The 25,622-nt window shown below is 35.3% G+C and overlaps 1 protein-coding gene across 2 annotated transcripts; it reads right to left on the bottom strand.

Moving 5' to 3' along the window:
* Positions 1 to 1,590: 1,590 nt before the first annotated feature.
* On the bottom strand, positions 1,591 to 25,090 carry LOC117982295 (traB domain-containing protein). Of its 2 annotated transcripts, XM_069498859.1 has the most exons (17): positions 24,908 to 25,090; positions 24,230 to 24,404; positions 22,600 to 22,689; positions 22,209 to 22,375; positions 21,521 to 21,645; positions 20,491 to 20,617; positions 19,286 to 19,425; positions 18,306 to 18,457; positions 16,266 to 16,371; positions 15,765 to 15,865; positions 6,751 to 6,784; positions 5,001 to 5,118; positions 4,784 to 4,908; positions 4,526 to 4,652; positions 2,788 to 2,930; positions 2,533 to 2,690; positions 1,591 to 1,697 (listed from the first exon to the last, which is right to left on the bottom strand). In XM_069498859.1, the coding sequence occupies exons 2-17, from the start codon at positions 24,387 to 24,389 to the stop codon at positions 1,591 to 1,593; spliced, it is 1,980 nt and encodes a 659-aa protein (XP_069354960.1). In that variant the 5' UTR covers positions 24,390 to 24,404; positions 24,908 to 25,090. The 2 variants fall into 2 exon arrangements, with proteins under 2 accessions (XP_069354960.1, XP_034824519.1); XM_034968628.2 differs by lacking the exons at positions 1,591 to 1,697; positions 2,533 to 2,690; positions 2,788 to 2,930; ... (2 more) ...; positions 5,001 to 5,118; positions 6,751 to 6,784 and adding an exon at positions 11,658 to 15,215 and having other exon boundaries at positions 15,724 to 15,865; positions 24,908 to 25,083.
* Positions 25,091 to 25,622: the final 532 nt, after the last annotated feature.

Below are 25,622 nucleotides of genomic sequence, written 5' to 3'. Positions count from 1 at the left end.
TTGGTCGGTGCTGACAGCGTCACTCTGTCAGTCACTGAGTACTAAATATATGGGCGGGGGTTTATAGAACTTCATTAAAAAGCTTTGTGTTTAAATGTGGTACCTTGTTTTAGTGGTTCTTAAAAAACTTGAAATACAAAAGAAAAGATGTCGTAGAATATGTTATCTGATATCTGATTTCTGTGCTATGAATGGTGCTATGACAAAGTTAGGTAGGTAGGTACCATACAATTTTGGGGTAACTTTGTGAGTGGTTCCATTTTTATGGGTTTTTTTTTTAATTTTTGAAAAAAAATGTACCTAAACGCTGCAGTTAACTGTACAAGAAGATTCTTTCTACTTATTTATTATTTAAAAAGAAGAAAAAGAAAATGATTAAAAAACAATTCATGAGATTTAAAGCATTTTATTAACTATCCAAATATAAGTCTGTAAAAAAAAGAAAAAATCAAAAAATAAAATGTGTATTTTATCCCTTTACGGATTAGCACTGAATAATACGGACGTGGCGGAACCCTGCAAAAAAAAACGACATTATAGGTGTTATAATAGTAGTTAAAAATGCATTCATTTTTTTGATACTAAAGTAGGCAGTTCGCATTTCAGCAAAATATTCTCACCTTTTTATTAAATTAAACAGAAGCTAATACTTCTATCAGTATGTAAATAAAAGTTATTTGCTGAAAATAAATAAAAACAATATTAAGCACTACTTACTTTACAACAAAAAAAACAAATGCTTAAATCTTGGGGTAAGAAGTACTTAGGTATATAGTCTACACTCTAAGTAGGTTAAGCAGACGAAGAAGATTGCATGTAGGTATAGTCCGCGACAGCTCGAGATCGCAATCGGGGTATAAGGCCGGGGGAGACGTCCCGCGCACCCACATATCACCCGCGCTCGCCCGCACCGGGTTAGCGTGGGGGCTGTGCGGGACGTTTCCCCCCGTTTGCCATCTCGACCTGTCGCGTACTATAGGTACAGTACGATTCAAACGTAAATGCGCCCCTGAAGTTTGCGCACGACGTTGCGCAGAACACACATTTTGGGTGTCCGAGGTCGCCCGAGGTAGCGGGGAGGGTAACAGCGCACGTCTCGCTCCTACATTCCCGCCAGTTCCTTGATGCGTCACTCTCTCGCTATACGTGTCTTGTTTGTTTGTACAGTCGAGTTGAGAAGTTACTTTGTTTAAGCTTGCATAAGCTGAGGTGGAACCTACCGCCGCCCGTTAACTGATTTAGTTCTCGAGTGTACCACGTGCAAGATCGCAAAGCTAACTTCACGCAGACGCATTTAAGTTTGAAAAAAAAAAAAAAAAAATTAAGTTTGAATCGTACTATAGGTACTCTGAGAATAATTTATTTTCTACTATACACCTCTTATTTAGCACCTCACCTTATACCTCACCCACGTATAGCACCTATTATTTAAGAGATCTAAATGTCAAATTGCTATTGCGCGTGGCCGCCATTTTAGTTCGATGTTAATGAGACATGGTTCCAGCGCAATAGCAATTTGCGGGACTTATAACAACGGGCAAACTTATGGGTTTTTAATGCATAACCTACCAACTGAATAGGAAATAAAACTCACAGTAACAATGGCACAATATCCTCTTGCTTCATTTTGCCGTAATATTTCACAATGCCATCAACGTGGCCCATTCCGACCACGGCTAATACTCGGGGGTCTTTAACTACAAATATGAAAATATTATATTAATACCTTTTTAGTCCTCAGTTAACTAAATTAATCTGTAAATATACTAATTAGTTACCACTTCTACTGCCTGAGAGCCGTGATAAGCGATAGCCTAGTGGTTAGGACGTCCGCCTCCTATTCGGGGGGTCGGAGGTTTGATCCCGGCCTCCGGCCTTGGCCATTTGATTTTACTAAAATGAAGGCTCTATGTGTTTAAGCTACAGTGCGATAAGGCTCTATTGGCGCGTGGCGAAAATCAGAACTAACGTTGCCGTCAAGTGTCCCCTTTGTTCTTGTTTGAATAGTGTAAGCCTTTGTTCTACAACTAATGCCCCCCTGTGGCCCTGTCAATGTCATTCAAGTGCTAAAAAAGCACTGTATGTGTAGTGAACTTATTAGTAAAAGTGAGCGCAAAACATGTAGTCCAATCTGAACACGAGGCGTATGTCTGCGCATTCGCATTTATTCTTTAGTCTATGACCTGCGCAAACCGCACGCAACTTCGGATCGAACTACATACTAGTTTTACGATTAGGTACTTCTTGAATAATTTACAATCTCGGTAAAATATTTCACCAGTTACAGTAGAAACGGGTAACTTTAGAAACGTGATTATCAATGTCACTAGACTTATCTAAAATTATAATTAGAATCTTACCAACTATGGAGTTTGTTCTAGCAGACTAGAGTAGCAGTACGTCAAAATTCATAATTGATCCGATTCTAATTAATAATATTAAGCCAATACAATTGTTATAACCAATGACAATGGCAATCGCGTTTCTAATGTTATCCGTTTTCACTACAACAACTAACACTTTTATACTTACCTGCACGTACACACTCTTGTAAAGAAAACGCGAGGCATTTGTCGCGCTCGTTAACAAATACATGAAATATTTTCTTGAAGGCGGGCACTTCTCTCGTGATCTCTTCGAATTGAGCCTGAACGTAATCTTTATTTTTATACTTCTCCAATTGTCTTGTGCTGTAATAAACAATTTAACATCAGTAAGCTTGAATTTATCCCCTAATAAGATTAGTAACCAATTATTAAATATATTGTACGAGTTATTTTTACGTACTTTAACGGTTTAGGACTTGATTTTGTGAGATGATAAAGAACTTGACTGAGTTCGAGTACACTTAGCGATTTAAAAGCTCTTGCTATTGTAATCTGAATAGGGCGGTCTCCAAGAAATAACTTGCAACCAGGTATTTTCTTCATCTAAACAAATGAGTTTATTAAAAGAGTAGGTACAATTACTCAAGTTTTAATTATAAATACCTACAGTACCCGGCAGGAAATATTGTACATCGACCTTTAGAAAGAGAAAACGGTTTCGTAGAGCGTTGTCTCTATCGTTGAGACCAACAAAACGTCACATAGGTACGAGTGACAGAGACAACGCTCTACGAAGCCGAAACCCCTTTCTAAAGGTCGATAGTAAATACTTCCTGCCGGCTATTGTACTATTTATTATACATATTACGAAATTTCAGAAATCGACCGCTGTGTCATTATCGCTCCGCTCATCAATGGGATCGTACTAGACATGTGTCCGCTATAGCTTAACTTAACTGAAAACCGCTGCCATGCCTTTAGCGTACCATAGCGTTATTGTCGTAGCTAGCAACGGTTAACAGATATCATCTATGACGAACCACCTGACAACGCAACGCTGCCAACTGGCAACTGACAATGCATTGTTTGGTTTTTTGGTAACTAAAAACGCAATAATTATGCCTTCTCTTTCTTTCTTTCACTGAAAGCTGAGAAGGAGCGGTTATTGGCTAATGGCTATTGGCTAATGGCTACCGGCTTAGTAACTTAACTAAGAACATTTCACGAAAATTGATAAACCAAAAACGACCTTATGTCTATTACACTAAGGCGCTAATTTGTTTGGTTAACTGTTCAAGTACTTGTCCATTAAGGTTTGATCTATCAAGCTTATTACAGTTAAGCCTTAGACTAATAAAAATAAGGTCGTTTTTCGTTTATCAATCTTTGTGAAATGTTGTTGGTTAACTTGACTGTGGCAAACTATCCGTGCAAGCGTCCAATATAGTTTGACCTCAATGATCATGATAATTAAACTTTGCTGATATGAACTTAAGGTTGTGATTACTTCACGATTTTCATGAAAGTAAAATTGGTTTTATTTTAGTGAAATATGCGCGCGCAGATCAGGTGGTGTTACGGCGCGTTTGTTTGTTTTGACTTTTGATGAAAGTTTTAATACCTAATTAGATAGTTTGAGCGGTGTTTGTATTCAGTAAATACTAAAGTTTTGTCTTGAGATATTGCTTTGTTTTATTTAGGTAGCTTTTGCCTGTAGTGTGGGTGATATTGACGATTGACTATAATTTGTAAATAACTTAGTAGGTGTATAAAATTGTAAAAAGGTGTTAAGATAAAAAATAAAGTTTTAATAGTTTTAGGTACTTAAGTGATATAATTAGTGTTGTACAAAACTTTGATTAAACGTTTTTGAAAATTGTGCTAGTCCTAAGCCTAGAAAAGCATGAAGGGAAATCGTCAATATTATTCTAATGCACTTACACGACTTGAAACTTTAGCCATACCTACAGACGGATTCGATACGGCAGCTAGCTAAGTTACTACTTACTACAAACAAAAACGGTGCGCATATTAAATTAGTTGAAACACAGCTTTGATACCGATACTAGGCAACTGTTATCAATAGCGCTATTGTAACTAAATAGCGGTTTAATAACCGTGGCCAGAAATAGCCAATAACGCCCATCTTTAGATCGTACTCGTATTAGCCTATTGTTAAGAATGGAATTTCTAGGTACCTCTTGATAAGCTCTCCTAAACTCTCCTCCTGGTGCAACACCTAATTCTTTTGCTATATCCGCATATGTCTTTAGCAACATTGCGTGAAGCATTCCAGATACCAATCCCTGTCCTTTTACTGCTTGCCTGTATGATATTAAAATAGAGGCGTTAAGGGTCAACTCAGTATAAATTAATGTGCAGATAAACTTTCGTGGTGGGAACCACAAGTATAAGCATAGGTATTATGATATAAAATAAATAAATACTCATCTTACTTTATTTTCTTTGCATCTAAGTTTTTAGCGTCTTCTAAAAATTTTTTGTCATCCAGCTCTAAGAGTGAAATTCTCTGTCTGCATAACTCTATTAGAATTGCATTAGGATTTATTTGTTGGACTATCTGTAGGTATAAAAAAATATGAACAATAAAAAACCCCAGTTCCTCATAGCGTCTTCAAAATAGGTAGGTTGAATATTTGGTTTAACTTATACCTTACTGACATCCTCCACGGATTGTTTACTGAAATGTACAGTACCGAGGAGAACAACTGTTCCATTTGTATTATTTTGTAATACAGTTGCAGAGGACGGTAGGTCAAGTTTAGCGAGACTACCGGCGCCTCGTGAGAGTGTAGACCAAACAACTGAAATTAATAAATTTGCAAAACATTCCAGAGTTCCAGTAAGCAAGCCTCGTTATACCTAGTTATAACATCACAATAATTATTATTATTAAAATTAATAGATATACTTATTATATAATACGTACAATTGGTAGAAGCCCTTGAATGATTAACATTTACAAAATTGTTTCCTGTAAAGAATACACGTTTGAAGGCCACATAATATATCCTAGATCGCATTTTTCGTTAAATAATTATTTCTACACAGTAATTTAGTCGTATATGTAACCATTGTTACATAGTCATTCGTATTACAATAATTTAAATTAAACGGTCTTGCATATATTTTAGTATGCTTTTAGCCACTCCATCTTTATTCTGTGATTGATATTTGACTTTGTCATATTCATATTGTTATGAGATTTTTATCGTAATGTCCGGTTCGGAAGTTAAATGTCGTATTGTGTCGTACAAATTAAACTAAGTATATGTTTCCGAATAGGCTACTTGACTCATATCTAATTTCGTCCAATAAATGATTATTTATTATAGTATTTTGCTTAAGACAACGAAATATATCAATAACAATTATTAAAAACGCAGGATGGATATATAAATCCAATTTAAAAAAATACAGTTTTTATTTTTATTTGAAACGCAGAAAACGCTGTCAGCCATAATGTGACGTCATTAAATATGTAAACAAAGAAATGTCATCCCTATGTCACGCGGGGACTAACGTAGTATCCATATATATAAAATTTAAAGTCCTGACTAACTTATATATCAACGCACAGCCTAAACATCTAACCAGCTGAGGTGCGATTGTGTAAAAAATAACCATGGAAATGGTATTCATTTCATGGCGTAAACAGACGATTTCAGTTGTCAAACGACAATTTCGAATTGTGTAAGGTGTTCATGATTGTTTAGTCATTACATGGTTATGAGATTGGTTTTTAGACCATTGAGTGAATGATTTGATAAGATTTGACAGCTAATTTCGATTGTGTAACTATTTTGAGGCCATTGCTTATGTCAAATAATAACTGTGACTCGAGACCTATGACAATGGTCTTAATATAGGTCATAATATAGGTTTTAAATATAATTATCTAACTTTTTTAAGCCAATTCCTACTTCACCGCGGTAAATTTTGTACCTTTTACTCGACTACGGCAAAGCCGAAGGCTCAACAGTGCACAAATTAACACAGCTTTTTATCAAAAAGTGTTTTAAACAAAAATTGACGTTATTATTGCAATAAAAGGTACTTAATAATTCATTGCATACCTAAGTACCTAGCTAAACTACAACTAGTGATAATAATTTAGTGATGCTAGATGCTAGAAAACCACTAGGTATCGACGCCTCTCAATCCGGCTGGTCACCCTGAGAGGTTAGACCAATAACCTTCAGTGTAAATACAGTTCATAGGTGTTTTGATTGACTAGGTAGGTACCGTATGTTAAATGGACACAGAAAACACCTGAAGGAGGCCTCACACCCTAGGGCCTAGGGTGTACTGCACAGCTAAACGGTATCTACCTAGGTATCTACTGGAAACAAATTAGCATTTAAGTAATTTGTTCACTGATTACCTTAGAAAAGAACTCGACTGATTACAGACAGATTGTTTTAAGTTTAAATTGGCTTAGGTATAATTATGTTGTAGGTACTTATGTATGTACCTACCTACTCAAATCTAATAGGTACCTGAGTTTTGTAGGTAATTAAATTTTTGTTTGTTTATTTAATGTAGTATTTTATGTTATGTAAAATAGCTTACTTTATTATAAACATTAAATGGTTTAATGGTATAAAATTTAACTCCTTACGCGCCATTTTAACTTTATGTGTCAAATTTCATGTCAAAGGTACCACACTTTGAGGTGAAAGTTAAAATGGGTGGTAGGTAACTCATAGAGTTAAAATGGTGCGTGAGGAGTCATTTTGTATAGACTATACCTAACTACCTACTTAAAACATCATCATGATCAACTCATAGCCGGCTCACCACGGAGCTCAGGTTTCCTCTCAGTATGAGAAGAGTCTGGCCATAGTCCACTACGCTGGCCAACTGCAGATTGGCAGACACAACCTTACATACCTACATTTTTATTATTAAAAGAACCTACTTCCTTGGATACAATATCAATAATATAAGTTAGTAAAAATGAATTGTTTATTTGCATTCTACACTACACTAGACAAGTACCTACATAAGAATGAATATTATTTACAACTTTTAATTTGATCATTTATTCAACAATTTAATTTACCTTGGTTTCCATATTCCAGTCAAAAAGAATGAAAATAGCTACTTACATCTTTTATTATTTAATAGAATGTTATAAGGACCTACCCAACTATCTACTATCATTTAAGAAAAAACATTGTCAAAGACTAAAATTCTAGAATGTTATACTTAAAGGAAAGTAGCTACCTAATAGGTACTTATATTTTTTATATAGAAATACTGAAGATAAAATAAACGAGAAAAAGAAGTATGCATTATTACTACATATAATAGCAAAAATATACTTACTAATAAGTAAAAGTAGGTAGGTACATTTATGTTAAAATATTTAGGAAATAGTAATGTAACAGGTTTCAAGGGCAATGTTATTAAGTACCTACCAATAATAATGATAAAGCATTTTTTATTTATGTTATTAATGAATGTACTGTACTAGTTATACCTATCTACTACCTAGGTAGGTAGGAACGATACCTAGGTACTTATTAAAACTTTATTAAGTATTTTTAAGTTCAGTAAATAAAGGGCTTTAATATTATTATTATTACGGCAAAGCAAAAAGGTAAGGATATGATTTTAGCAGTCTTTGTACCTAGATGTTTGTATTTAAGTACTTATGTTCCTAAACTACTGAGCCGATTTTGATAAATGTGGTCTCAATCGATTCGTTAGTACAATATTAAGTAGGTACCTATGCAATTAATTCTGTTTATTTGGCCATGCCAGTTTAATCAGTTAGGTAGGAACCTAGTTACAGTTTTATTTAATTAATTGCTATGTTTTAGTAAGTAAGTTTTCTGTTTCATCATAGGTTTAAACCGTGTAAATATTTGGTGAGTGTTTTTTGCAATTAAATCTATTCATTTCATACATTGGAGAGAGTTTTACTTAGTTGATTAGACCCCAGGGGTAGCTATATTTAGGTACCTATCTACTTACCTATTTCTTAAGAGTAGGTACCTAGCTGTTTAACTTTTTACTTTATCTTGTTAAGTACCTACCTAATTGTAATTGTGAAAATAGCTCACCCATACATGCTGAGAATGGGAATGAGGAGGTCCCAGCTGCCGAAAGCCCCTGCCACATCCCAGAAGGGGAATTTGTGGACAATTACAGGCTATCTTTGCCACTGTTCCAGCAACTTGTCGACGAACTCACACCCATACTTGCAGCCAAGGCAGAGATCTACACGTATCTCTACAGAGTTCAAAGTATTGGTCTTATTATAAATACTATCTGTCCCGGCTGTACTAACTAAACGCTAAAATATTGGTCTTATATTATAGTAGGTAGGTACGTATTGATGAAAATAAGAAAAATTAGGATAGAATAGTCATGTCTGCCAAGAAAACCTAAGTATAGGGTACTTCCCGTTGACCTAAAATCATGAAATTTGGCACGTAGGTAGGTCTTATACTACAAGTAAAGGAAAAAATCCAGAAACCATGAAATTTGTGGTTATGATTCTAGGTCAACGGGAAGTACCCTGTAGGTTTTGATTCCCTTTTCTTGATAGACACAACAGACATACAATGAAGTGATCCTGTAAGGGTTCCTTTTTAAGGTTCTGTACCTCAAAAGGAAAAACAGAATCCTTATAGGATTACTTTGTTGTCTGTCTGTCAAGAAACTTACAGGGTACTTCCCGTTGACCTAGAATCATAAAATTTGGCAGGTAGATAGATCTTATAGCAAACATAAGGAGAACAATCTGAAAACCGTGAATTTGTGGTTACATCACACAAAAAAATTGTGGTCATTAACAAATAGGTAATTAGTGTTAACAATTTTCAAAGTAAGATAACTATATCAAGTGGGGTATCATATGAAAGGGCTTCACTGGTGCATTCTAAAACAGATTTTTATGCATCAGTTTTTCATTTATCGTGCAAAATGTCGAAAAAATACTAGTACAAAACCCTCGGTGCGCGAGCCTGACTCGAACTTGGCCGGTTTTTTTCTTTTGGAACCCTAAATAGTAGGTCTCTGAAAATTTTTTTGCTATGGTAATGAGTAGGTAAGTAGGATATCAAATGAAAGAGGAGAAAATTCTGTTCATAAAATAAAAAGTATGTAAATTACGATATTAAACATCTTTATTGTCTACAACTATTACAAATAATAAAAATATAGGATAAGCGACAGATGATTAGGAACCTACTAGCTACTCAGCCCCACCCGTTTGGTATTATTAGGTATTTCTTTGGGTTTTAGTTGGGTTTATCTGTTTACTTATGATAAACATAGGAAAATTTTACCTACTTATAATATGCTAAAATGTTGAATGTGAATCACAGTCAATTTTAACACAGCACACAACTCATCATCATCAACTCATCACTGGTTTATCACATTGGAGGCAGACATCTTAACATTCTTAACCACTACACTATCACCGCTCTTGATCAAAGATTACTAATTATGAACACATAGTAAATAATAAATTATTTGCCTACTTATATGCTATAAATAACTCAAAAAGTCTTAATGTGAGAAAACTTAACATTTGATTTTTGATTTATTTTTATAAAGAATGTTAGCAAGTTTATTATGGTGACTAATAATCCCCTTTTCTTTCCAACTAAGCGTAAAGCTTGTGCTAGGAGTAGGTACGACAATAGTGCAATGGGTGGGGTTTGAACCGGCGACCTTTCGGATTTCAGTCCGCTCCTCGAACCGTTGAGCTATTGAGGCTCCGATAACACTCTGGGCTGTTCATAGTAAACCAAGTAGGGTTTTAGGGTTAAGGATAATGCCTTTACAACTTCTTCAGTGCCTGTTCTGCAATCTCCATTTGATATCCAAACAATTTCAAGGCGTTGCTTCTCATAACTTTGTGCCCCCACGTTCCCCTCGTTGGCTTCTAGTAGGCCAGAGTGCTTATATGCATTTCTCTGCCGGAGACTTCTTAATTTTATTAACGTATGGAAATTATGGAATAGATATCGAACTGAGAATTTTGTCTAATTTGTTATTGTAATTTGTTCTCGTAAAATTCGTAATTTGTCATTACTGACATTGACACCACTGTCACTTGTCACTTAATTGACACTTGAAACGTAGACTTACAGGAAAAAGCATAATCTAAGAGGAAAAACATAGGAAAAAATAAGTCCACTAACGCCACCTATTGTCGAATAGCAGTAAACTCGACTATTCATTCGTTCAAAGCGTTTAGTTATTGCAAATGCATTATATAATAATAACGTTAGAATTCAATGTTTTAAGTATGAAACGTAATTTTTATGATGAAATTAATAAGTTAACTTTTAAGTTGCATTGTTTTTGTGTCCGACATAATTCTTAAAAACAAAAAATATTGACTTTCACTAATGCTATTTGTATAATAAAACGCGATTCTAATGAAAAATTTTTAAGTCACCGGTCACTATTAGGTCTTCATATGATGATACAATTTACGCAATTCGAATTCGGTTTTACCATTTATGACCAATCGCTTAGATTTGCCATGATGGTTAAAACTTACGCAATCGCACTTCTGGTCCTAGATACATGAAATTTGGTGGGTGTGTTCTTTGTAGGTAAAGAGAAGGTATCCACTAGGAAAGGATTTTTTGAAATTCCACCCCTGAGTGGGTTAAACGGGGGTTTGAAATTTATGAAGTCCACGCGGGCGAAGTCACGAGCATAAGCTAGTTTTTATATATTTCTAAAAACTCATAGTAAACGTAAAAAATTATCGTTTTCTCTTTATAAATTGAATAAGTTATTAAGTAAGACTTACAACGAAGTGATCTTGAAATATGAAATAATTTTTATTTGCTAAATATGGGTAGTTTACAAAGGTCTTAATATATTACTTATAATCTAAATAGTCCCCGCATATTTACTGATACTTCAGCATGCAAATATTAATAATAATATATCTACACCTAAAGGTAATTTGTACAATGACAAACGATGTAGGGTATATTATTCAAACTTATTTTATAAAATTACAACTAATTAATTATACATCTTAAATTATCACTATGACTTCCATGGTATATAATTGAGGTAATCTGATACAGAGTAGAACGATTCATCGCACAACCATTGAAAGAGCTTTGCAAAAATAAATTTGGGTTGAAGTCGTTAGTCATATAGGATCGTGTTACGTATATTTATTTCACTGGGCACTCTAATCTACAACTTTCCTGTGGTCTTTATCGATGCGTTTTTACATTCTCGGATGATACAATAACGATAATTACTATATTTTCCATGTAAACTAGTATAGAAGTCATGTTTATTAAACTTTGGGAAGTTATGCTGTTGTTTACAAATGCATGACGTCAGAGCACAGATAATCTATCGGCCAAACATGGCCGACAGTGTTTTCACCTGTCTAAGAAAAATATATTTTTAAATTAAAGTTTTACGGTTTTTAGGGCGCAAAAAAATATAGTGTTAATTTTTTTGATATAATAGGACAAATATTAACCATTTAAGCCCAACTTAAAAAAAGTGTCAAGTAGCCTATTGCATTTCGAATGTTTTTTGAAAACACACCCAGGAATGCCCGAATTATTTTATTCTTGTTTTTCTTTAGTTTGGACTCGGAATATGGTTCAATTAAGGGTTCTTAATGACATGATTTTAGTCATTTTTTTTTCAATAAATGGGAAGTTAGAAAAAAACCATGTTTCCAAATGGACACACTAAGCGCTGACAGTAGCTAAAAAGTTGAGAAGATATAATTTATCTTGTAGGAGTTATTAGATAAAAAAAACACGATTTATCGAATGAAAACATTTATTATTTTTTATGATAGTCAGCAAAACATGGTACGCAAAGGCCGACGCTCAAAATAAGAATAGCAAAAAAGCATCGCATTTCAGCAGCAGTGATTTTAGGATCAGGACAGTTTTTCCATAAAGCATAGCGATTTGATTGTAGAACAAACATGTCAATAATACCGTCATCGATAAAAAGCTCAAATAAATCAACAGCAGATTTTCCATTATTAGTAGAAGCAACCTCAGGAAACGGCCCTAAGAAAGGTTCTAAATCTCCATCAATCCATGTCCTAGGTTTTTTACCGCAAAGATCGTCAAAGCGAGGGGTGTTTCTATTAGAAGCTTGGTATGACTGGCTAAACGTTACATCAGCCTGAGCTGTCAACTGACGAGCATTCAAATTTTCGGTTCTTCCACCACTGTCTTCGTCACCTGAATCTTCGTCTGTCAAAACAGCGGGATCAGGAGGGGCGACGTAAATATGACTCTGGTATCGGCAGGTCTCCAGCTTCTTCCTCATCCTCAAATAAAATGTCCAAGAGTACATTAAGGGTCCCAGTTCCCCGGTACTGGTCAAAATCGAAGAATCTAAAAACAAAAACAATTTTATGTAATGACATGCCAAGTGCTTAGCGTGTCCATATGGACTCAGCAACATTAGGCGTATAAATATAGTGCTAAAATAAAACTAAACTATCGTTGACCTATTTCAACATATAAATACATTATTTTAGAATAATATTACACGAAAATAACATAATTAAATAAAATAATTTAAAAATTATGTTACTTACTCTTGTCTCGGGTCCATTTTTTCCTCCGTTTTTGACTTTGGTGAGAATTGAATGAATTTAGCCGCGAATTGAGATTTTTAAATGACATATCAATGACATGTAAAAAAACTTTGACATTTGATAGCACAGTATGACCAGTTAAATATTTCTTAACAAATAATGCTTTACCACAAAAATTATTTTAGCAGACCCATATTTTTGTGTCCATATGGACACGCTAGGCATTACTGGGTTAATTTCTGAGATTAATTTATTTCTGTGTATTTGTGTAGTTGGTGACTCAAAATGGTTAACGCCCACTGAGATTTTTAGCTCTGTCATTTGTATGGGATTACGTAACAGAGAGAGAGAGCTATACTAACTTATTTCCGTGTATAGAGTACCTTCTTAATCATATTAGGCCAAGTGTGCACCAGCCTATGGCACTAGCAATAAAACTTGCAATCAGCTCTAGCAAGTCACCTACAATTGCTAATTATACTTACAGAAATTGACATAACATTGAGATTTGATGTGTGTAAGATTTATTGCTACTAGAGCGCTTTGGCTATTTTTATCAAAATTAATCGTGTAATACGTCAAAAGTTTATTTATTCATCACTGGTTCATCGTTATTAATGTAAAGTAACTATATTATATTATTGTCATATTGATGAATTGATGATCAATAATAATTACTAAACCCAGATGTGTCAGCCCAATCAAAAGGCAAACCTTCCGGATGGACATGGGCTGATACTTTTAAATAATGCCTAGTTTTATAGTTTCATAACTAAGCAAATTCAACGAAATATTCAGTCAATGTCAATGAATATATTTTAACAATACTAGCTTATCCCCGCCACTTCCTCCACATGGACTACACTTTCAAACCTCTGTTTTACCTTGGGTTTAATTTTCAAAAATCCTTTCTTAGCGGAAGAGCTATTACAATTCTGCATGCCAAATTTCAACCCAACCCGTCCAGTGGTTTGAGTTGTGCATTGATAGATCAGTCAGTCCGTCAGTCACTCAGTTTAGTATTTAATATAGATAACAAAAGGAATAGGAGAGTACAAATAAAAATGTCTTTAATTATATCGATACTTATTTATTTCGTACTTAACGTTTAAAAATCAGCATTTTTAAATAACGCTTTGACGCTTAAGTTATAACATTATTTAAAAAAGTTACTTTTACAGTCAGTGCAAGTAACTAAGTAGTAACATAAAAATTACTATGATAGTCTACAAAAATTCGTTTCTAGCTAACTAAGTAGGTATAGATATCTAAATTGACCCGAAAAAAAAAAAATAGGTAGGTACCTATCTTTACTAGACCGTAGGCTAAGACATTTTTTTTTAATAATTTGCATCTGTAAATAAAATAAATTGGTTCCGCATTAATGCGTTGATTCACATAAGAAAACAAAGGTTCGGCTAAGTTTCTGTGTGGCGTTAAAAAGTCGTCACTCGTCGAGAATATTTTAATTTTTATTTGTAAGTATTATGCTATTAGCTATAGATTCACAAATATATATACATAATTGATACTTTATAATCTAAAAAGTTTCAGTTAAAATATATAAACGATTAACGACTGCAAAAAAAAAAGGAAGTGTCTAGACTCTAGAAGACCACAAGTAGTCGTTTAAAAACAAAAATATTAAAATTTCGGTATAAAATACAGTTGTTTTTTTTTGTTTTTAAATACCTCACCATTTGTGGTCGGATTTTTTTAATCAAATGACTTGTTCTGATTATCTATACACTTTTAAATTTAAATTTAAATTCAAAACAACAAATCTACTAGATACCTTTTTGACGTAAACAGTTTATATGCCTAACTGGGGGGAAGATCTAAACTTTTACCAATATTTTAAATTATCACAGTCCTTATTCATACAAAAGAGGAAACGAAACCCAAATATATACGTACACTATATAATTATATGTAACACGCAACTAAATAGTCATATATTATAAATAAAACTACACAAAACGAATTTAATATTAGTGTTTGGATTATTTTAAATTGAAACCATATAAAAAATGAGATAAAACGACTTATTATAACGACATGTTGTAACTAAAACGATATAACAATTATTATAGTAGACATAATAAGAATAGTCCGCAATATTCATTAAATTTTTATAATTTTACTTTTAATTTATTTTACTTAAGTAATGTATTGGTCTTGCCATAGGTGTTTTAGTATAAAAATATATAGACCTGGTATTGTTTTATTCATTTATTGAGACAAATGAAGTCTTTATTAGTACCGTAAGCGTAACCAGTTCTTCAACTTTGCTGAAAACAAAGAAAAATATATATGGAATGGATGATAAATCTATATCTATACTATTATATAAAGAGGTAATGTCGTTAAGTTTGTTTATAGGGGGTAATCTTTGGTACTACAGAACCGATTTTAAAAATTCTTTCACCAGTAGAAAGCTACATTATTCCTGAGTGACATAGGCTATACGGGATCTTTAAAAACCTTAATCTACGCGGGCGAAGCCGCGGGGATCAGCTAGTAATAAATATAATTCAATATAATTAAATAAGTACACCTTGTACCTACCCATTTAAATAGCACATAAAACTTGTAAGGGGCAAAGTGTACAAGTGTATGAAAACCGGACAAGTGCGAGTTGAACTCGCCTGGAGAGGGTTTCCGTAAGATGATACCGACACCGTACTTATCAGGTTACTATAAGACCATAGACTATGGAAGGGGGAAGTGACGCACCGCCACGCGGATGATGCGCGTCGACAGCGACGGAGAGGAACTCTGCTGGCAGATTACACTCACCGGCATGGAGCTCATGTGGAGACGGGATCAGGGCAGCCAGCGGCGCGGGATCATCTTGTACACCGCGAACAGCAGCGCGCCCGCGCACGCCGCGCGCACCGACACGCGGATGATGCGCGTCGACAGCGACGGCGGGGGAACTCTGTAGACAAATATAATGTATTAAGCCGCATCCTTAATTATCTTTACTTCGTGTTAGACAATACATAAAATTTTTCGCCGCAAATTCCATTTTTTGTCCACGGAATTTCCCCATTTACAATGCTTAACGTATTTATTTATTTATTGTGGATTGTGGATATGGCTTTCAAGATAAGTCTTTGGGCTATCTTTGTTTTATCTGTGTCATTCTGTCTTTGGCTGAATACAGGATATTTCTTTATTATTTGAAATAAGTTTATGTCGCGTACTTTTGTCAATATATGTCCAAGTAGTTCTAGAGTTTAGACCCATTATATCAAGAACTGGTAAGCTAGTCACGGGCCGAAGCAGACTGTAGTAACATAACTTTTGCCTCACACTGAAGCACGCGAGATACTTACTTGAGCAGTGGGGCGATATCTTGCGATTCTATTTTGCCCCAGTGTTCTACAATGCCCGCGACGTGGCCGATGCCGACGACTCCCACTATTCTACACGGCTCTCGGCCTACAACAACAAATCACATTACCATTACCACAGTTCAAACAGTTATCTAGCTTAGAAATAAAAAAATAAAAACCGACTTCAACAACCACTAAAAAGTAAAAATAATTTAATTTATTGATGAATATAATATTATGTATAAGTACAAGAGTAATATTATGTATAAGTATAAGAGTATTGTAGTTCTATCATAATATTTTTTAACGGTTCACGAGATACAGCCCACTGACAGACAGACGGACGGACGCACGGACACCAGAAACATGTTTTCAAAAAACATCCAAAATTCAATTCAATTCAATTTTCGAATATCATTTTCAAAATACTTTCGAAATTTTCAATTAGAAAACATAGTTTCGTTTGTGATTGGTTGGTGACCCTAAGAGCCCTCGCCCATGGCGACTTTTTGTAGCGATGCTGTCGCGCGTTTACTAAACACACGCCAGCATCACTACTAACGCGTGTTAGTCGGATTAGCAACGCGCTACTGCATCGCGACTGTATCGATGCAAACGCGTGACCGTGTTGGACGACATCGGGGAAAGAACGGAGGGAGGGTGGCGCATGAATGGAGAACCAAGCATCAGTGCAACATTTTTTTCTCGTTTGCATCGAGACAGAAGCGCGACAGTATCGCGTTTGCATCGCGACTGAATCTAAGACCGTGGGCGAGGGCACACAGTTAGCGACCGCTTCGCGACTGTATCGATGCGGAAGCGCGACAGCATCGCTACTGTATCGCTACAAAAAGTCGCCGTGGGCGAGGGCTCTAAATGGATAGCGCCCACTGAGATTTTTGTCTCTATCATTTGTATGGGATTACGTAACAGAGAGAGCCCTAGCCCCTATCCTAAGTTTTTTTTACAGACTATCGCTTGGCTGCGATAAGACCTGCTGACAAGTGATGATGCAGCCTAAGATGAAACGCGTTTAGAAGATGCCTATTCACTCTTGACTTCAAGGTACCCATATCAAAAGTGGAGATGAAAACTGATGCCGGAAGGATGTTCCAGATCCTAGCGGTTCGGATAAGAAACGAGGAAGCATATCGCTTCGTACGTGTCTATTGAATTTCAACTACGTATGGATGCAGACCTTGACGATGTCTTGCGGTACGATGGTAGAACGGTGAAGAAGGAACCAGATCGAAAAGTTTTTGGGCACACTCTCCAAAATAAAGATGTAGAATACCGAAACACAGGCAACTTTGCACCGATGTTCCAAAGTCAAAGTCAAATGATTTATTCAAAATAGGTAATAAATTACTCTTTTTTATAGTCAGATGTTGGATTTGTAAGATATAGTGGTGATAATTATCAGGCAAACTTAAAACTAAAGCTACGAGGGTTCCAAAGGCGCCCAGGTCTGAGAAGAGCCCACAACAAACTCAGCCGGGTATTAAAGTACATTCCAAACTTTGAAGTATAGAATAGGCTACTTGACAATTTTTTTAAGTTGGTCTTAAATGGTTAATATTTGTCCTATTATATCAAAAAAATTAACACTATATTTTTTTGCGCCCTAAAAACCGTAAAACTTTAATTTAAAAAAATATTTTTCTTAGACAGTGTTTTCACCTGTCTAAGAAAAATATTTTTTTAAATATCTGAAGATTATCTGTGCTCTGACGTCATGCATTTGTAAACAACAGTATAACCACAGGGTTATACTGTTGTTTACAAATGCATGACGTCAGAGCACAGATAATCTATCGGCCAAACATGGCCGACAGTGTTTTCACCTGTCTAAGAAAAATATTTTTTTAAATTAAAGTTTTACGGTTTTTAGGGCGCAAAAAAATATAGTGTTAATTTTTTTGATATAATAGGACAAATATTAACCATTTAAGACCAACTTAAAAAAATTGTCAAGTAGCCTATTAAACATTGCTTCGTCACCAATGAATTTCTAGCCCGGCGATAGAGTATAGTACTCACGTGCTTGCAGCGCAGCGATCTGCAGCGAGTGGCACAGGTACATGTCGCGCTCCACCACGAACACGCGCTTGAGCGCGGGGAACTCTTCCGCCATCTCTTCCAACATGTCCTCCAGCATCTTCTTCTGCTTGCATTTCTCCACTTCCTCTAAGCTGAACATGAAACACGACCACACAATTAGTGGTACAACAAAACAGGGTCAATTTGAAAATACCAATAAGCTCTTAAGGGTAACTACTGATCTCTTGACCCCTTAAGGATCAGTTACAATACTATTCTATATAATATATAGACTAGCTTTTGCCCCGCGGCTTCCCCCGCGTAGTAAGTGTATTCCTGAACATTACAAACTATTCCCGAACATTCCACAACATTCCAGAATGTTCTAGAACGTTCGAACTCACGACAGATCTTACTTTATATACCCCTATCAGCAGGTAACTTTACCCATAGAGAAAAGTCTTCGAATGGTCCACAATGTTCCAGATTCCAGAATATTTGACACACATTCGAGAATGTTGTGAAATGTTCTACAAAGATCTGGGATATTCTGTGGATTTCTCTCGAAAACTCTCGAATGTTCTTGACTATTCTAGCAATTTCTATAGCGCGAAACTTCCAACCCTTATATCTTCAAAAGCACACCCCTCAGGTAATAACGGGAACCTTCTTCATGGACAGGATATAGAGAGCTACCACACCATATAACTACCTTGATCGTACCCGCGGGGTGATTACGTAAAACGTTGCAGTAGCGACAGCAACGCGACAGCAGTAGCAATCCGACAGTTCATTTGCTGTCTCTCTCTAGCCGGACGTTTGACAGCAATGATCGCGAGATTAACGCCTGTCGCAAGCCTGTCGCGAGATTCGTAATCACCCCGCGGGACTCATTTCTGAGTTTAGCGGCACGCACATTGTACACTTTCTTTTATAATATATATTGATTATGTGGTGAAAACTATATACCTAATGCTTACCTAATATTCTGATTCGAGGTGAGCAAATGCCAGATAAAGCGTATGGTTTGTCCCCAAGAGAGGGATGCGATAGCTCTGTGCAGCGTGATGTCTATGGCGCGGTCTCCCAGCTGCACGATGCAGTTGCGGATCTTCTTAGCCTGAAAGCATGGAGGTACAATACATTAAAAACTAGATGATACCCGCGACTTCGTGCGCGTTTAGGTTTTCAAAAAATCCCTTGAAAACCCTTCGATTTTCCGGGATACGAAGTAGCTTGTGTCTTTCTCCAGGATACAAGCTATCTTTGTACCAAATAGATGATACCCGCCCCGCGCCTTCGTTGACGTGAATTTAGGTTTAACTCTTTGATTTTCAGGAACAAAAAGTAGCCTTTGTGGGGGTGCAAGCTATCTTTGTACCAAATGTCGTCAAAATCGGTTAAAAGGTAGCAGACATACACACTTTCGCATTTATAATATTATATTAGTACTAGCGACCCGCCCCGGCTTCTCACAGTTAGCTTATTACAAATTTCGTAGGGATCTCTAAGTTTTTTGAAATAAGATTCATATAGTCTATGTCACATAGGAATAATGTAGCTTTCTACTGGTGAAAGCATTTTCAAATCGGTTCAGTAGTTCCAGAGATTACCCCCTACAAACAAACTTACAAACTTTACCAAAATACAGAGTACAGTAGCCGGCAAGAAATATTGTACATCGACTTTTAGAATGAGATTTGGCTTTGTAGAGCGTTGTCTCTGTCACTCATACCTATGTGACGTTTTGTCGATCTCAACGATAGAGACAACGCTCTACGAAACCGCTTTCTCTTTCTAAAGGTCGATGTACAATATTTTCTATCGCGTACTGTAAAGTTATGTCCATGTAAAAGCAGCCTTAACATATCTCTACATAGTATAAATTAATAAAGTCGCTTCCTGCTGTCTGTATGTATGAACGCGTAGATCTTTTAAACTACGCTACGGATTTTAATGCGGTTTTCACCAACAGGTAAAGTGATTCAAGAGGAAGGTTTATAGGTATAGTTTAATTCTTAAAAAGTTAGAGATCCCTAGAGAAATTGAAATAATGTGAATTAGGTCAGAAAAAAATCCTCTAATTTGAGGGTTTCAGAGGCAATGACACCTCAATGAAACCACATTAGCATCTACATTGCACCCATGCGAAACTGGGGCGGGTCGCTAGTAAGTATATAAGTACCTCTGCCATAGCGCGGCGGAACTCGCCACCGGGCGCCATGCCGAGCTCGCGCGTGATGTGCGCCGACATGTTGAGCAGAAGGATGTACATCAGGCCGTTGAACACGCCGTTCTGAGCCATCGTCGCTCTGACGAACATAATACTCATTTATATTTTCTTTTTAGGGTTCCGTACCTCAAAAGGAAAAACGGAACCCTTATAGGATCACTTTGTTGTCTGTCTGTCTGTCGGTCGGTCTGTCAAGAAACCTACATGAAATTTGGCAGGTAGGTAGGTCTTATAGCAGACATTCGGGGAAAAATCTGAAAACCGTGAATTTGTGGTCACATCACTCACTTCACCTGTGCATTCTAAAACAGATTTTTATTTATTTTTATGCATCATAGTTTTTTAATTATCATGCAAAATGTCACAAAAATACGACTGTAGTACGGAAACCTCGTTGCGCGAGCCTAACTCGCACTTGGCCGGTTTTTTTAAGTGTCTAGCTCGTTGGAGCATTGCGGCCCGGGCAAGTTTTTTTTATAAAGAATATTAGCTATATTATTAATCATAACTAATATTCCCCTTTCCCTTCCAAGTAATAAAGCTTGTGCTAGGAGTAGGTACGACATAAGTGCAACGAGTGGGGTTATTCCTTAACCATTTAGTTATTGAGGCTCTTGACATTATCTGCAGCAAAGAGTCAAGGGCGATGGCATAACAACATTATTGCGACTCGTGGCAATAAACGCAATTACAGCTTTTATTTTAAAGACCGACGACGCCGCCTCGACATATTTGATCCTGTAAACTACTGTCCTACAGACTCAGATAGATATACTTAGTAAAGCCTATCTCTATATTATTTAAAAGGAAAAGCTGACTGACTGACTGACTGCCTGATTTATCAACGCACAGTTCAAACTACTAGACGGATCGGGATCAAACATGTCTGTCAAGAAAACCTATAGTTTGTAACCGTGACAGACCAAGGCTTGTCTACATCTATGACATGACATGGTTGTGTGGTGTCAACCTCAATACTTACTTTATTTTTGCAATATTGATATTTTTGGCCTCTCTCAATATAACCTCCTCATCTAATAATAGAATGTTAGTTCTTTGTTCACACAGCTCTACCATCACAACGTGAGGACATACTTGTTGTATCACCTAAAAAAACATAATAATGAAATTTTATTGGTTTTTTAAATATTTATCATGTATAAAAGGAAAATAAATAGAGGAATGAAACATATGATTTAAAAAAGATAATAATTAATTGAACTACATATAAGGTGGTCTTATTAAAAAAAAAGATAAGTTAATAATGTTTTGTATTTTGTTACACGTAAACTAGATTTACATATTTAATTAGTGTAATAAAGTGACACATACTTAAAGTATGGTTATCTCAACTAAATTAACATAGAGAGTAGAGGTATTTAGTAGTAACTAAATTTTAACTTTTAAAAAACTGTACTATACCACCTTTCCCTCGAAATAAGGGAGTATACTCCCTTATTTTGTAGTATAGTAAAAGGGGTATAGTTCCCTATAGTAAAAGGGGTACAACACCAGACCCAACATTTTAACATTTAGTTTTTCTTGAAATTTCAGTACACTAAGCTGTTGGGCTAGTAAGACTTGGTTGCAAAATTGAAAACTGTAATTAGAAATCAAAATTAAAACATATCTTCATACAGCACTCATTTATTCAATAGATTCTCTCTTACCTTAGATACATCTTCCTGTGATTCTAAGCTGAAATGAGCAGTGCCAACTAAATATACTTTGCCCCCGTCCGGTGCATCTAGTACTGTCACTGTGCTTGGCAAGCTGTTGTCTGAAGATTGGAGGTCTGTCTCACTGACAGCCTCTGCTAAAGACTCCTTTGTACTTCCTTGGGAATACAAAAACATAACATTACAATTTACAGACATGTAAAGCAAATTCAACTGATCTATTCATTGTAACTAAATAGGAAATTATTATTTAAAGATATACACTGCTTTTTAAAAGTCAAAGCTTCAGTGGTAGGGCATAGTTATTTCAAGATTAACTTTTTGACCAATGATTGAAAGAATATCTGGATCATACAAAAATTAGATTATGTAAAATGTTTACCATTGTCAAATTCTGTATTTTCAGCTACAGCGTCATTGGATAGTGGCTCTTTAGTCTCATATGATGTAGGGGTAATGAAATTAGACCGACCTAAAACAAAGTTCTATTACAAACCTTTACCATGACATTAATATACAGAATATAAGTTTGGGCTTGGCACCCTCAAAAGCAGGCGAGAATGAGGTGATCTTATTGAGACTTAAAATATTGGACAATCAATACAATATCCTTTTTATGAAAATATTTTTGATAAAGAGACATGACTGGACGTGAACTCAAAATATATCATCAATTGGCATCATCAAATCCTTTAAAACACTTTTATAATCAACAGAGTTTGGAATAAACTTCCCAAGGGTGTAGAAATGTCAAGCTCAAAATTAATCAATACAAAAATAGATTGGAGTTTAAACAAACATATAAAACTCAAAGTAAGTGATACAGGCGCATCAGCAAAAGCAATTTAGTTTATTATGAATAATATTAATATTATATATTTGATAGTACGGTTTTTAGCATATCTTCTTTTCACCATTTTTTCTAACAGTAATTAGATTACGTACACACACTCTTCTGCAAGCCACAAAGCAAAACTAAATTATAAACCTCAAGGAAACCATACAAAATTTGTACAGCCAGTAACATAATATGTAACTTTAATTACATAATATATTAACACTCCTCCACTTGACACTGGCTCAGAAAGTAAGCACAAACATACTTTGAATTTTTATAAGCTAGAGTGGCTAGAGATAATCTAAACATATTGTAAATTAATAATGTAAAATTTAAATGCTAAAATAAACATATTGTTACAAAAATGTCATAAAAATATAATATAAAAGATGTATCCAATGGCATAGTTATACATAATATTATGTATTACATATATTAGAAATATATTAATCATAGTGCATTTAGAAACTAAAGGTTTTGTGATTTAAAAACAGAATATCCTCTCCATTGCAGCACTGCAGTTCTATTGTGAGCACGATCAATGCAACTGGGTTGAAATTAATAATAACTAAATGATGCCAGTGTCTTCACCCGCGTAGGTTAAGGTTTTTAAAATCCAATGGGAACCATTTTATTTTCCAGGATAAAAAGTAGTCTATGTCCTTCCTCGGCTATCTCTAAACCAATTTTCGTCAAAATGGGTTGAACGGATAAGCCGTGAAAAAGCTAGCAGATAGACAGACAGGCACTTTCGCATTTATAATATTAGTATGGAAGTATGGATATAGATTTAACATTGTCAATTGTCATATTAATTATTGTGGTATGTACCCACTATAATTATAAACTAAAAAGATATTAATCACATCATTCACTCAGACCATATCACTTTAGTGATAAGGTCGCCCTTTGTTTTTTAAGTGTATCCTGTATTCTTACACTCTGTAAATCTATTAACAATAAAGTTATTTTAAATTAAATTAAATTAAAATCATTTTGTGTGAGAGCAGTAATTAACATTACTGCTCTCACACAAAATGATGCAGTACCAAAACTTTTTTTTTTTTATTGTTTCCATATTATGTAGATATATATTATGAAGAAAGGCACAGGTTAAGGTTTACAAATTTCTTTTCAAATGATTGCATAATAAGAAAAAAAGAAATTAAATTACCACTTATCTGAGGTGCAATATTCTGGTTCATATTAGTATGTGCATCACCGCCCCCTTCTTCAGATTTGAGAAACATTTGACACTCATTCACAATATCACATCGTACATTAGGCTTAGAGGGACCAATAAGTAACTGTTCCTTTTCTCCATCAGAATCCATTGTATAATTCTTACTCTATAACAGGGACAAACTCATAAGACATCATAGTAGCACATAGCTACAGTGGCATGCAGCAGGTCATAGACATGAAAGCACTTATCTTAACTGAAAATTTTAAGTTTGTCGTCGAGGCCTACCTACCGAGATAATATACCTGGCTATTGTGAGGCACGAGTGCCTTGACTAATCATTCCAACTCACTTTACTTTTAAAGCATAAGAAAAGTTCTATTCGAGCTATACGTGGCGTGACGTTCACAATAAACCGCAAACAATGTTCTAAAGCATGCATGGACCCAGACATCTGCTAGTTGTTTTCATATGTGACACGTTATCTTCAACTCCTACTATGCACCTAACTAACGTATGTAGGGGTACTATGATGAATAGTGAGAAATTACTTTTTGTGGCTACATAATAGTCATCTTATCAAATTTACAGGTTAATTTAGCAAGCTTTTCACGGATTTACACGTAAAATCGGCAAAAATAATTGAAATTGCAAGTATTATATTCATACCTAAAAACCGCCAAAGTCTTAGGGTCTTCCGAAATACTTAAATAAAGATCTTTCTCAATTTCCTTACACACTCAAACATATGTTTTTTGTATTAATAGCAAAAATTAAAGCTACAAATTCATATTTGCATTGCATTGCATTATGAACAATTTTTCTCACATGACATTTGTGTCATTCCTGACATTTGACAAAAGGATTTTTGTCTGTGCCTCTGGGAGACCATCACAGATTAATAGGGGAGACCATTGACATAATGACCACAATGACCAATGATGTGCAAACACTGATATGCAACTAGCGTGGCCCCCTCAGAACCTCTCGCTCAAGCAGAGGTACTTACTTGTGAAATATTATTCCGTCTATTTTACGTTCGCTTCGGCTATTGTAGCTTAGTATACTGCAGCTCACCATTGCACAATAACTTCAAAAACAAAAAACAACAAAACGAATCAATTATTTATTTACAATACTTGAGTCAACATAACCTCACTTCACGTTGTTTGCCAAAATCTCACGTACAAATACATTTTGGCAAACAAAAAAAACTGGCCACGGTGATAAGGACAAAACATAATAATTTTATCACGTTCTAATTAGAGCTTAAATGCATTTAGCTATCTCGCTCCAACAGTAAGTGTCACAATAGGGCTACTTCATGTAACAGTCCTTGTTCTGAGTCTGCAAATGATAACCCATAGACTATAATATATACTAT

The sequence above is a fragment of the Maniola hyperantus genome, chromosome 5 (genome assembly GCF_902806685.2).
Source record: "Maniola hyperantus chromosome 5, iAphHyp1.2, whole genome shotgun sequence".
NCBI classification, from domain to species: Eukaryota; Metazoa; Arthropoda; class Insecta; order Lepidoptera; family Nymphalidae; genus Maniola; species Maniola hyperantus.
Note: the sequence above shows the minus strand (reverse complement) of the source record. Positions and strands in the feature narration are given on the sequence as shown.

Excerpts from the sequence above, each read along its gene's own strand:
- LOC117982295 (XM_069498859.1), bottom strand. The coding sequence starts at position 24,389 with ATGGATTCTGATGGAGAAAAGGAACAGTTACTTATTGGTCCCTCTAAG. Across the intron at positions 20,618-21,520 it reads ATCAATATTGCAAAAATAAA|AGCGACGATGGCTCAGAACG; the intron begins GTAAGTATTGAG and ends TATGTTCGTCAG. Across the intron at positions 16,372-18,305 it reads GATCGCTGCGCTGCAAGCAC|GCCGAGAGCCGTGTAGAATA; the intron begins GTGAGTACTATA and ends TTGTTGTTGTAG.